This window comes from Nipponia nippon, unplaced genomic scaffold (assembly GCF_047370975.1).
Source record: "Nipponia nippon isolate SJK-2023a ecotype South Korea unplaced genomic scaffold, ASM4737097v1 scaffold_3, whole genome shotgun sequence".
NCBI lineage: Eukaryota > Metazoa > Chordata > Aves > Pelecaniformes > Threskiornithidae > Nipponia > Nipponia nippon.
Genome location: NW_028262347.1, coordinates 33851389 through 33865378, shown reverse-complemented (window position 1 = coordinate 33865378; position 13990 = coordinate 33851389). Strand labels below are relative to the sequence as shown.

The following is a 13990-nucleotide window of genomic DNA, read 5'->3' as shown; positions in this document are numbered from 1 at the left end:
AGCATAATGTTATTATCAGAAATGCAAGCAACGTAAAATGACTACTGTTTCCAACGCTCAAAGTTTTAATAGCAGAAATAATCATCTGCAATAATAACGTAGAGTTTTTATTTACGTTAACAGCTTTTTACAATTTATGCTCAATAAAACTAGAAGCTGCTTAGGTGGATACCTTTTTCTAAATTAAACTATCAGTTTTGAAAGGCAATACAGAATGAGTTAATAGCCAGAGATCTAACGATACAAATACAAGTGTTAGAAATCACTTGCGTTCTACAAAGACAGAGATATGTATCTCTGGGAATGCAGTCAGATCATTTCTGAATGTTTCCTTTTTCTTTGATAATCATGGAATTTCAAATTTAGCTGTAAGCCAGACTATTTTCCTACCCCTAAGCTGTCAAGAAAAAGTTCATGAGATGCAAAGAAGGCTTATATGAAAATAGCCTCTTTCATTTACAATGGCAGTATTTTCATACCTACTCAGTCCAAAGCATCTGGAATCTTACCAGTCACTTCCATTCCATTTTCAGTTTGCTTGGATCTGTCAATGTATCTATTTTAGAAAGCTTTCCATGTTGCTTTTTTAAAAGTGTATTTCAGTATTTATTTATTAATATACATACATACATACATTAAAAAAAAAAAAGAGCTTCATTATTTGACGAAGAAAAATGCAGAATTGGTCTTAGAATTACTATTCTGGCCCCTTTAACAAAATATACCATCTGTATTTATAACCCATATTGAATCTTCTCCTACAATGTAAAATATTCAAAGTATCTAAGAGTCTTACTATGAACAAAAATTAAATGGCTTGTCATCATAGAGTTCACTGGAAGAAAGCCATATGTATTTTTGCATTTGCACTGCAAGATAATTATTTTGCTTGTGAATCCTTGAAACTAAAAAACAACCTAGAATCTCTCTTTGCAGCATTTATTTGACTAAAACTGATCCTGAGAAGACTTTTTGAAAAATAGTCACATTCACAAACACTACCGGTCCATTCACACTAATATGAACTCTCAAGTTAAAACACTAAATAAAGTTTGTTTTAAATGAGTACTCCTATTGTCTTTTCCCCAAAAGACAATATAAGTGCCATTTGTACTTACTAAATGTTGTCTTCAATAGAAAAAGGTCCAGTACACCTGATCAAGACAGCAATTTGCAGAAAAAACATTCTACTCTGTTACTGTCACATGCCTTTGCAGCAGACATACTTAAAAATCAAAAGAATCAAATAGATTCTAATATAGAAATGCATTTAAAGAGCTTTTAATTAATTTTAATTGCACCAGCACTGCAATTTGTTAATACAAAAAAGTTTTCTCATGTTGAGGGCTCAATGGCTAAGGATATGTGAAAAGGCTGCTCACTTAACAAAAATAGCACAGTGGTGACAGGCCAACAGCGCACCTTATATGCAGACCAGAAATTTCTGGAAAGCAGGAAAGTTGATAATGTCGCACTAAATACTAGTAAAAAATTTGCTACTGGTGTCCGCTCCGTTTCAAAAACATTTGTCTATCAGAAGAAACACGTATCAAGTTTTTATCTCTTGTAGATGCTGTTGGACCTGCAAGAGAACAGACAGAAATATAAATAGCTGATACTGTAACCGCACACACACGCACACACACGCTCAAAATAAGCCTTTTATCTGAAAGACTACGTACCATCTTAATGTCTGGCCTTCTGTTTTTTTTCTCATTGAGACACTGACCAGCAACTGAATACAGTTTATGAACTGAAGGTGCGTCCCAGTCACTCATCTTTTCATCAACATAATCCTCAATAGTTGCTTCCTCATCCTCAATTTCATCTTTGATACTCAACTATAAGAGAGTTTGAACCAATGAGTAGATAACGTTGTAAGGATCTGAACATTATGTATTCCACACTGACACTTTGACAACTTGCTTTTGAGTGTTCGCTTCTTTTCTCAACTACTTTTCTAGACAAAGAATGATGACAATGGTTCAGCAGCATAATTATTCATCAGTATCTGCAGAAACAGCCTATGAGACTATAAACAGACTATACATTTTTATTATAAATTATTTCTAATTGAGTTAACACAAAATTGTAAAGCAATTTTCGTTAAGCTGCATCATACAGCTTTAACTTTCTCCCAGTACAAGGCTCAGTTTCTTAGTATTGTCTCTTTTTTAAGAGAAGCATGATCAACATGAAGTATTTATGTTTACTTAATAACCCACAAATATGCAAGCTTACGTGTGAATAATTTCTTTTTTTGTCAACTTTATAAAGCCTCTTTCTATAAACTAATGCCTTCTCTCACCAGTCTCAGTGGCTGCTGTATCTGTTCTAAAAGGAAACACCTATTCTGAAATACACTTTTAAATCTGACTGTTTTAGTCCAAAGCTCTCCAGCTCCAACACACTTGAAATGCGTTAACTGTAGTCACAAATACTGTTTGAGGAATACCACAGACAAGTCAGCATGGTAAATGAAGTAAGAAATACTTACTTAGAGGCAGGTCTAAGTAGTGAGTAGAGGCAGGTCTTCTGCCTTCCTCTATGGGTCAATCTGAAGGTGCTGACTAACATTCAACTACCCAAAATTTTCAAAGCTAAGGATGCCACATTATCTTGCACTGACCATTCTCTTTATGCTCCCAAAAGTGCGTTACAAAGATAAACTGTACCAGTCAAATCACGCTTTATATTCTTTTTTAGACCCTATCTCTGAACAAGCCTGCTTCAAAAAAAAAACCCCAAACCTCAAGATTCAATTTGACAGCGACTGACTTCTCCAAGGTCTTTACAGAGCTCAATAGGATAAGTATTGTGCCACTCCAGAACATGCAGCTTAGAGGAAAAAAATTCTATTAATAGTACACAGGTATTCCTAAAGCTATGAAGAAAGTGATCTGCTATCAAACAGTACGGAACAAAACTAATCCAAACCTCAATGCTACTTCATACTTAGTAAATTACTAAGTAAGTAAAAAATATTCTAGGAAAACCTTGGATTATGTAGTTCAGAATTTAATTTTAAGCTAAATGAAAGACTAAACTAAGAATAGCCTTGTAAGATTTTTAATTCAAGAGCGTGAACTCTGAGACACTAGTTTCCTAATTAGTAGACTGAATTACTCATGGAATAGTAAAAAAGAAAACAAAATTCAACCCACCCCTCACCCTGCAAAAAAGCCCTTACATTCCAAACTTCCCTAAGGCTAAAAACACAGGGTATTTGCAAATTATTAGTAAAGTTGAAGAGGATAAAAATTGATTCAGGAATGGTAGGAATTATAAAGAACCATGAAGAAACAACTGAGATGAATAGTTTAAAATGTTCTGGTGAATGAGGAACTATCAGGGCATCTGGGTATAACAGGACTATGCTGATAAAGCATAATGGTATTAGGATAAAAAGCAGTACCAAAATGAAGAGAATTATAGTATCAGATCGGAAGGAGATGACCTTGGGGACTGAACAATCTTCTACCAGCTGAGAAATAAAAGTTTCAGCCTCACCTCTAAGACAAACATTGACAAAAGAGCTGTTTTCCTAACTACGTATTTTGATGACTAATTCAATTGTCTCAGCACCTGTTAACTGACTATGACTTCATGTAAAGTGATCCTGGAGCAGGGGGAGGGGAGGAGAAAGCAAAAGGAACATACCAGTAACTGTGGCTCCCGGTTTTCATCTACTGGAGGAAGACCCGTTATTATTTCTAGTAAGACCTAGGGGAAAAAAAATCAGAAGAGAAAATGAAGCATAGAATACTCCTTAGCATATATACCATTTACAAAAAATGAGCATAACCCCCAGTCTTTCAAACACATGCTCACAGGATCTGTATTTGTCCAAAGATAGCTCTCCATACAATTGATTGTTGTTGCTGTTGTCCCACCTTTATTTTCATTAACTGTTATTAGCAGCGTGGTTTATGAATTTCAACGCATGTTTTTCTCACCATACATCGTGTTGCTTCAAAGCAAGATGGAAGGATTTCCAGAGTATTCAGAAACAGTAACTGGCCTACCTCCCCACAAAACTACATGCCATGAAGGAACTGGTCAATTGCAATTAGGGTCTTGGATCCGTTAAGAATGGATTCATTATTCTCTCAAACATTAAGCTCATGTCTTTTTCATACTCAGCTTTAAGGCAAATCCGACATGGACAGCATACTTTCGGTGCTTAAAAATAGTAAAAAAACTTAATTTTGGAACATTTTCTTTAAATTTTTTTTTTCCAGCCTGAGTTACATTTTTGTGCAATACTACGCAAGAAGAAACAGTGTTCCACATCACTTCCGAGCTACATTTAGCTAGAACTTGGAATGTTATTTTACTCCGGTCTTTCACATGCAAATTTACATTTTAACATAATTATTGCAATCATTAGCAAATTCAATGTTTTAATCAACATATTCAAACTACTTTAAACCAATCAAAGTTTAGAAACACTATCTTAAGAGCACATCTATTGGGAAAAGGAGAAATGATAGATCAGAGTAGATTATTTAATTTCAGATATTCTTGATTTTGTATGCTTTTATCATTTACAAAAAAAGTCATATACTGCTTCCCCATTCTACTTACTACTCCAAAACTGAAGATATCGGCTTTAGGTGTTATCTCTCCTCGCAGAGCTTCAGGTGCCATATAGGCTGCTGTTCCAACAATTCTTTCAGTCATGATTGTTTGTGTGAATGTTACAGATGCTCTTGCAAGTCCAAAGTCAGAAATTTTGGGCATATATGTATCAGTTAATAAGATATTTGCACTGAGGGAGAGGGGAGAAAAAAAAAAAAAAAGAAAAAGAAAAGAGAATTTTCCAAACCAGTACAGTAATTAGGTTTTATAACAGACTAATAACTCTTTAATAACCAAATGCAAATTGCTATTTTGACTGTTTCTTGAAATGGAAGATATTTATTTGTTATTCATATAAGAAAAATTGTAAGAGTTAATTTTGTTGGAAATTGCTCAATTTCAAAATTAATCGCTCTAAATAAATCAAGAACTGGCTGCCAGGCTCCATCCATGTTTCTTCTTGTCCATGCATGCACAAAAACAACAAAAAAAAAAGGGCAAAAAAACCCAAGGAAAAGACCAAACGCCCCCCCCAATCCTACAAATACAAAAATTTCTTATAAGAGACCAATCATGTTACACGCATGTTTTGGATCTGAATACTCTTTCTTTGAGAAGGATAACAGAGAATACTTAGCTCTGATCAACTGGTACTGGATCACAGTAAAATTAACTGTCTAAATCTCTACTCAGAACTAACAAAAGCAGGTTTTTATACCTATTATCTAATACTATGTCCACCATTACAAATTCACATGCCAAATGAATAGTAATACTCTTATTCTTCTCTTGGAAGAGAAACAGAAAACTTATTAATGCTGGAATAATGCATGTGCTGTGTTTCTACTTGATCTCCAGCTTTTACTTCCCTTAGAAAAAACCAAACCCTGAAGAACAAAGCTGATCTAAAAGACTAACGTTTTCATAAAATACTCAGTGGGATGAATTACACCATAAATCTTCTACTGTTTTTTAAACTTGTAGCACTTGGAACCATTTTAAAATACTTGATTTAACATTTCTGTAATCTTCCTCATTTTCTGACCCCCTTAATGGAACCATAAGGAAAACACATAGCCAGATACAACAGGTAACACTTACTAGAAACTTATATTTCTAACTTCCCCTTCTTGTTCACCAAATCTTCTCAACAAAATTAACACAGCTGTAAGTTACAACAGATCACTTGGTATTAGAACTGCACATATAAGACCGCTGCAAAAGGCCAAACACTAGTCAAGGCACTGTGCACCAACTGGTTTCATATTTAAAGTTCAGCTTCTGAAAGAAGGAACAACAGGATCACAACTTCATAAAACTGAGCTTCTCATCAACTTGAGTCAAGTCCAAAGAGTGGTCACTTTTTTTGATACACCACAAAGGGCACAACGCAAGGAAGTTTTACTGCAACTGTCAAGCTTCAAGAGATAAATGAACTATTTCCTGGGCATAACCAAGCCAAAAAACTGACAACCCTGAGAACACCCATTCAACCATGTCCCCTCTAGCCTACAGAGAAGCTGTTCTAGTGCCTGTGTGGTTATAAATTGTCTTCACACGCAATAGCAAAATGAAGACTGAAGTAAACCTTCTTAGATGCCTCTTCATGTAAGTTTTACCTGGGAGCGGCAGCACTATTAATAACACCAACCAAATTTATTGAACTATTCACACTGCAAGTGCAAGACGTTGCCAAATGGAATCCAAACAGAAGAAAAAACAAAATAAAACAAAACCCAATCCTGTAATATGATCAACTCACAGCGGTTAGAAGGGTAGAGTAGCATAAGGTAAAAAACGCGTCCCTTGCAGTCATTACACTTGTCCAGAGGCTTAAGCAGGGAAGAAAGAAGAAACATAAATTGTCAAAGCAGCAAGCACATTTTATGAGGCAGCTGAAGCAAAAACTTGTTCCTCACAAGCTGGAAGATCACAAAACCGAAGCGGCCTACATTTAGCAGAGCTGCCAGAAGCCAAAAAGCTATTGAAACATTCATCCATGACACCAAATCAGTCAGTTGGTCCTTCTTAACCCACGGGAGTAAGGCATCTGGGGCTTTTCTTCAAAGATTTACACTGCTTTGGTATTTAAAAAAACAAACAAACAAAAAAAAAAGAAAAAAAAAAACCATCACAAACTGTAGCAAAGAAGGGGAAAAAAACCCCCAAACCCTACAACAAAACTCCCACCTTTTCTGAGCTCTGATATCCCTGGAAAAATTTCTGGTATAACAAATAAGTGAACATACATTATTTTTGGAGAACCCTGAACTTCATGAACCTGACTGAAGTAACTTTACTGTCTTCGTAATAAATATCAGTAAATCAAAGGAGACACTCTGAAGAAATGTTCTAGGAAAAAACAAAAAAAAAAGGTGGGTTTTCACCTGAAAAATTCCCCATTTAAAAGTCATTATGTTCTCTAACAGCAGCTTTTCCATTAGCAGCAGTTGTGAAAGAACAGAACTTCTGGGTGTCCTCGCAGCACTCAAATAACTATTTGATAGTAACAGATTACAATAGCCTCATAATTATCTTTAGAAGCCTGTACTGGTCATGTCCTTGTGGCACAGACAAGATTATGGTGATGGATGTCACTTGCAGAAAAGATTGTGCCCTTGACTGCAGCAATGCTTCTTGCAGTTTGTTCTCTCTAAAATGACTTTAACAGAGGGAAGAAGAAAAAAGCAAACAAAAAAAAGAGGGGAAATGTAGCCAGCGATAGTCAGTATCTTTTACCTTTTAATATCTCTGTGAATATGATTATTTTCATGCAAGAAGTTGATGCCATTTGCTGTACCTTGAACAATTTTACATCTTGTATTCCAAGAAATTGGTGGAGTGTCATCCTTGAATAAGATGGGAGAAAGGCAAGTAGAAAGGTGAAAATCTAATATATATATGCTCACATAAAACAAAACAAAACATACCAAAACCCCACAATCCAAAACAGACTTCTTGCTGTGTTTTGTGGTTTTCAAGTAGATCGTTAAAAAAACTAATAGCATACATTTCTTAATTTACTTGGGCAGAAATACATGCATTTGTCACATTCAGTTCTTTCCCCTGCATTTTGCCTTAGATTAATTCACCTGGTGCAAAAAGTGTTCTTGACACTATTCGACTCTAACCCTACAAGGCCAGCTGCACTGCAAAGAACTACCTGTATCTACCGCATCTTCCACTTTGTACTGGCACTGGTACCAGAGCCTTTTAACCCAAAGCAAATCATTCAAAGCAATCAACAGTTTTTACTAACAACGAGGTCAGCCTTCCAGTGTTTTTGGATTTACCACTTCTCAAGAGTTTAGCTTGAGTCATGTTACTAACTAAACCTTAGAAGTGAGGACACCTACATTTCAAAACCACTTCTTAATCTTGTCAGTGGCCAAGGGAAGAGGATTAGAGTATCTCATCATTCTACCACCTCCCTCACCTGTTCCTCAAAGCCCAGACAAGAAAAAGATGACATAAGCAAGAGTCTGTGCCTCAAACACATCCAGTGAAGCCACAAAATGAACTTATCAGCAAGAACACACATTCAGTATGCACATTCCTCACCTATTCTTTCTGATTTATAGATTCTGATTTAGATTATTTATACCATGTTTGTCTCTTCCTTGTAAAGGCTTCAGTTATTTCTACTTTAGCTTTCAATTACCACCAATCCTTTAAGCTCACTTGATGAAAATGGCCAAAGTTACATGGATGAACACTTTCATACACATCCTTGTCAAGCACTGCTCATTTCGACAGATAAACTTGCACTGCCTTAAGTAAAACTTAGTCTCCCTTCTGCACCGATTCAGTTTAAAAAAAGTAAAAAAAAATTGCAAATGTGTACGTGTGTGCAAGCAAATCAACCAAGCCAACCTGAGACAGCAGTGCTACCAAACATAGCCAGTCCTTTCCCCAACCACTGCTACTCATTCTCATCCTAACACCACTTCTTCCCTGTTGGGGCAGAAGTATTTGTGCAGCCTTGCAGAGGAAACGCCTCCAGGTGAAAAGTAAAGATTCTTTTCACCGAGTATTTTTTCAGTCTGATCAGTTCCCTAACCCAGGTCTTTCTCCAACCACCAAACGCTTGAGCCAGTACAACAGGAAGATCAGCGCAGAAAAAAGCAAAACAACATTTTTTAGGTCTGGGGGCATGGGGGCTTGAAGTAGCACCAGTTTAAAATGTTCACCAGATTACAACCTCAGAAGCTGCATTTGCTTAGTATAAAGCAGATTTTCGAACTCCTTCAACAAACTAACATGGACACTCATCTACTAGGTTAAGTCTGGCTTATGGTTGGTATCACTCTAACAAGCAACTGTTTGTCCTTCATATACAGAGTTGCCTCACCAAAAAAAAGCAACTTATTATTTATTAAAGGCCAAGGCTAGAAGATATATGTCATTTGATTAAATCAGAAGAAAGAAATGCATTTACACAAAATAATAGTTAAAAAGTGTTTCCCATTTATTTAGGCACTTCAGAAAGAGATATGCAGACTATGAACACTGTGTTACAACCACTACCGCAAGGGCAAAGAACAAAGGGCAATTTCACAATGCAAGATTTCAAGAACTAGCAGAGAACATGCCAATATCAGAACTGGGAACAATACTGTAGCACCCTCTGCTCTGCTCAACGCAGGCATAGCAAGTCCAAGCTCCTGTGCCACTTCAGGTACTAGTACATGACATTGTATTGTCAGCCTGCTTTGACTTTAATGTGTCTACAACATCTGTATAAAATGTTATTGGAAGAATACTTGTTATCCTATTTGTCTTCTAGAACACAGAAGTAAGTAGTAAAACATTGTTTGGCCATTACAGTTCAGTACTGTTTCAAAGACATTTCATAGATATCTGTACTTCAGCAAAGTAAGAGAAGTGGAAGCTAGAAAAGATTTTACTTACCAGACAAGCAAGTCTGTCAAGTAATGAACCGTTGGGCATGTATTCATACACCAGACATGGCTGAGCACCATCACTTGAGAAACCAATTAGTTCTACTAGATTCTCATGCTGACACCTAGAGCAAAAAAATTCTATGCATATATGCTCTGAAAGACTCCCAACATTTGAGGAAAATACAAGGCAGAGAGAACTTGATCCCAAGTTACTTGTTTCAGCCCTACTGCACGTAGCCAGGTTTCTGCAGTGGTGCTTTAAAACAAACAAAATACAGTCATGTTGTACACAAAACATTCTCACTTAACATGAACATAGTTATGCTATGCTAGAAAGACAAAACCAAGGGATCACACTAGCTGACCTGTCATCTGCCAACTTAAATTCCCGTAAAAGACTATGACATTGTGTAACACTGTACTCACTTTGCCATCATTTTTATTTCTTGATCAAATTGCTGTTTCAAGTCCTGAACACTAACATCAACCATCTACAAAAGGAAGTATTTGACATTAGTATCGCTGGCCATATTAAAATGCACAGTTGTTCATTAAAAAAAATCAGAATTGCAAGTCTTTGTTTAGATTAGTTATATGTAACAACTACTTAACTTTACAATTTTTTTTTTTACTCAACTCAAAAATAAAGTATCAGAACATGATTTTTAATTCCATGGAACACAAGATTATTGGACAAATGGATCCCATTTCAGCACAGTCACCAACTTACCCATCTTATTTCACTGCAGTTACCCAAAAATAGCACTTACTCATCACAAAATTAATTATTCACACAAACCATTGGTTATGAAGACTAAAATTCTGTGGCAATACCTATTTAACTTGTGAATCGTTCATCTGATTCTGAAAGGGAGACCTCCCTAGCACCGTTTCCCTTCTGCCACTTCTTGTGTGCAGGGGAGGGAGGGGAACTGCGGGAGCACTCTGCTCTTCCAGACAGTTTGCCTGAGCCACTCTAAGGAGAGCTACAGAAAGGGCAAGACTTCATCTCTGGTGACTGTGCCAACTCACACCACTCATGGGACTACAGGATAAGGTTCTCAACCCAACTAATGTTTAACATGGCGACAGTTTTTGAAGTGTATCATTCAACGCTTTCCACAGATAAACAAAGTCTATACTATAAACTACACAGCCATTAAAAAGAAAAATGCCCAGGACAACTCACAGCAACGAGCTTCTTGACAGCCACATTTCTGCCATTGATGTAGCCTTTGAATACAACGCCAAAGCCACCTTCTCCCAGTTTATTACCTCCAGCTGATTCTGGTCGTGCATCAAAATTATTTGTAATGCTTTCCAAGTCATGAAACCAAAAATTATGGAAATCTGAAAGACATATTTGCCATTTAGCACAACTATGTTTTCACTTAAGAACAAGTGTATTGAATACATTCTCTGCTTCAGCTCTATTAAATCAAAAACATGCTACCATGCAAATCCTGACATAGTGGAGCCCTACTTCCAGCTTTGTGATGAAGATACCAGGAAAAAAAAATGAAATGCAGATAAACATATATAATTAGCTATGCATAATTTTCTTCGCAACTAGCTCTGTAGCAGCCTTCTGATTGTATTTTTTGTTAATACTCATAATACAAGTAATATAAATTCAATGCGCAGCAGATCACAGAGAGAGCCGCACTACGTCAGCTGTAAAAATGTATCTAGATCACATCATGTTTCTGGCAGCAATCCAAAAGCGGACTTTAGGACGGAAGAGACTAACCATTTACTTTCCTAGAATGCTTTCTTTAGTCATCTTTTCTCCAACATTCTTAGTCATTTCTGACACGTAAAATCCAGCTTTAAAACATAAGATGCTAAACAGTCTACAAAATCAGTACTGAAAGAGGGCAACAGGATTATGTGTAGCACAAAATTAAGTGCAATTTAATTAACAGTCAAGTTTTCCATCACAGTAGGCGCCTTATTGGCAAGATGGATCTCATATTCAGACATGTTATTATCCAAGCTAAATTCCCAGACACACAGAAAAAGAGCAAAATCAAGATGCCACTTCCCATAGATGCACGACGATAGGAATATAGTCATTACTCTAATGCACTGCTACGATTTATTTCACATGGGGTGAAGGATAGATCAGCAAAAAAGACTGCACATAATTCTACGAAACTAAATACCTACCTGTGTTACTAGACTGTGAGCTATCTTCTTGACTTAAGTAGGGAGGAGCTGAATGTTGCTTCTCAGTACTCTGAGCTAAAACAGGCTTTACAGATGCCACTTCTTTTTCCTGTACAGGCAGTTGTTTCTCATGTATAGGCAAGGTTTCCTGTGAAGAAAGAGGTAATGTAACTTCTTGTGCCATCCTTACAGCTTCTGAAAATGGAATTCAGAAAAAGTGTTAACTACATTAGGAATAAGAAAAAACAAGTAACATTAATGCCAGTATTTACTAAGATGGGAGACACGTAAGCATCATGAGAAGGTTATATTCTGCCACCATGTGTCAGCTGCAGGACTCTTATTTAAACTTGAAATTCTTATTTAAACTGTTATTACAAATAATGGAAAATATATCCACTTTTGGTTATTTTGACCTAATCCTTTCTGATTTTCAAGTTACTGTGAAGCTCTTTAGCATCTTAGAAAACTGAGAACACAGTACAAAATATACAAGAGTAACAGTTACCTGGAAGCAAAAGGCTTGCTGGTGCTAGGAATTGATTCCTAATCAGCAGATTCACAAGATCACCAACTGTACAGTTTGTCGTTCCCCAGTCATAAAGTAATTCACACGTGGGGCTCTTTCCCATTTGTACAAATGCCTCAAATCTCCTTAAAAGATAAATTAAGACGAACATTAGGAAAAAAAGTGACCTCGAGAACCATGAAGAACTGAAAGAGATTAAAGGTAAATGACCAAAAAAAATTTAAAAAATGTACTGAACTGTAGAATTATTTGCAAGTCTTCTGAAAATGCACCTAAAGACCCTAAAGAAATTCAAACTCGGGGAAAAATATGCAAAATATGAGAAAAACTAAGGGAAAAATATGCATTCATGGCTTCAACATTTTGTCCAGGACCCATAATATATCAGCACATGGGACTAATAGAGAAGGGAAATGTCAGCAAGAGACAGAGGGCAAGTCAGAGCCAGATCAAATGGAAAAAAAAATTAAGTGTTTTCCATCCATTTGGCATTCACACTTCATTTTGAATATTAAGCAGAAATTGAGATCCATTATTCTGACTGATTTATTATTATAAACAAAGATTTAATGCTAACATCACTAGAAAGACTGGAAACCCATGATGATACGCAGAGTATTTAAAACTCATAACCTTTGAAATCGCTTAAGGATTCAACAAGCCCTTCAAGCAACAAGGTGCTCATAAAATACTGCTGTTAGTTTTAGGCCTTGGGCTCCGTACGTTTGTTGGACATTTTCTTGGGAACACTGAATTAGGAGTTACAGTCCAGTTGTTTCTTGTGCTGTTCTTGTGTGAAGATGCACGACGAAGTCAACGTTTACTAGTCTCTAGGGTACAGAAGTTACACAGCCAATGCTGTATCGCTAAAAATACATATGTCTGTGGCCCTAATGAATTCTAATTTCCTTAGTCAATTTTCCTTGGCTATAGCTTGTCTGAAAACTGAACTATGGAACAATTAAGAGTAACTACCTTGAGTTCCCTAAGGAAATGGTACTGTAAGATGAGTTCTTAAGTACCTGTCGGCACACAAACTGCAACAAGTTACAGTCATGGGATGGAAAACGGTATTTATGTTAAAGAGTTAATAAACAAGATTATGTTACATGACTTCTGTGTAGGACCTTATATGCATTTGGTTGTATCTGCTTTCACCGGAGGGATCGGTTATATCAACTGCCAATTTCTTCCACCCTTCCTGCGGATCGATGAAATCTGCCAGCTGCCTCATGAGCCCGTAGCTAATGCAGCGGACGTACGTTGAAGTCGTTACGGGCTTGTTCATCTTCGGCTCCTAAGGAACACAACCGGCGCCGTTACCGAAGAGGCTCGCGGGGGTTGCGACAAGCCAGTCACGCGTCACACCCGACACCGCAGCTGCTTCGCGCCCTGCCCGACAGCAGCTGCCCCCGGCCCCCTCCTCACGGCTGCGCCGGCCGGGGTCCGGCCGCCCAGCGAGGCCCGGCCCGCCCGGGGCCGCCCCCCGCGACGCCGCTCCCGCCGTCCCCGGTAGGCGAGCGCCCAGCCGGCGGCGGGAGCCACCTCACCTCACGCCACCTCACCTCACCTCACCTCACGCCACCTCACCTCACCTCACCTCCGACCCCCGTCGCTTCCTGGCGGTGGCGCCCACGACCCGGCCCGCCCCGCGCGCCTCGCTTCACGTCAGGCGTTTCCACGGCACCACTTCCTCTTTAAGAGGGTGTGAGTCAACCTCTGACGACGTTGGCGTCACCGGGGCGGAGACGGCGGCTCGGTAAGAAGAAAGCGGAAGCGCTCTCCTCTCCCGCGGCCTTCCCATAGG

The 13990-nt window shown here is 37.8% G+C and overlaps 1 protein-coding gene across 6 annotated transcripts; it reads right to left on the bottom strand.

Annotated features, from left to right (window-relative positions):
• Nucleotides 1-1265: 1265 nt before the first annotated feature.
• IRAK4 (interleukin 1 receptor associated kinase 4) lies at nucleotides 1266-13987 on the bottom strand. 6 transcript variants are annotated; one of them, XM_087766190.1, is made up of 12 exons: nucleotides 13901-13987; nucleotides 13311-13480; nucleotides 12163-12308; nucleotides 11655-11849; nucleotides 10675-10835; nucleotides 9912-9976; nucleotides 9493-9607; nucleotides 7321-7430; nucleotides 4588-4771; nucleotides 3661-3723; nucleotides 1683-1841; nucleotides 1266-1582 (listed from the first exon to the last, which is right to left on the bottom strand). In XM_087766190.1, the coding sequence occupies exons 1-12, from the start codon at nucleotides 13985-13987 to the stop codon at nucleotides 1550-1552; spliced, it is 1488 nt and encodes a 495-aa protein (XP_087622316.1). In that variant the 3' UTR covers nucleotides 1266-1549. The 6 variants fall into 6 exon arrangements, with proteins under 6 accessions (XP_087622316.1, XP_087622312.1, XP_087622313.1 ...); XM_087766186.1 differs by having other exon boundaries at nucleotides 13293-13480; nucleotides 13784-13921; XM_087766187.1 differs by having other exon boundaries at nucleotides 13293-13480; nucleotides 13779-13911.
• Between the last annotated feature and the right edge of the window lie 3 nt (nucleotides 13988-13990).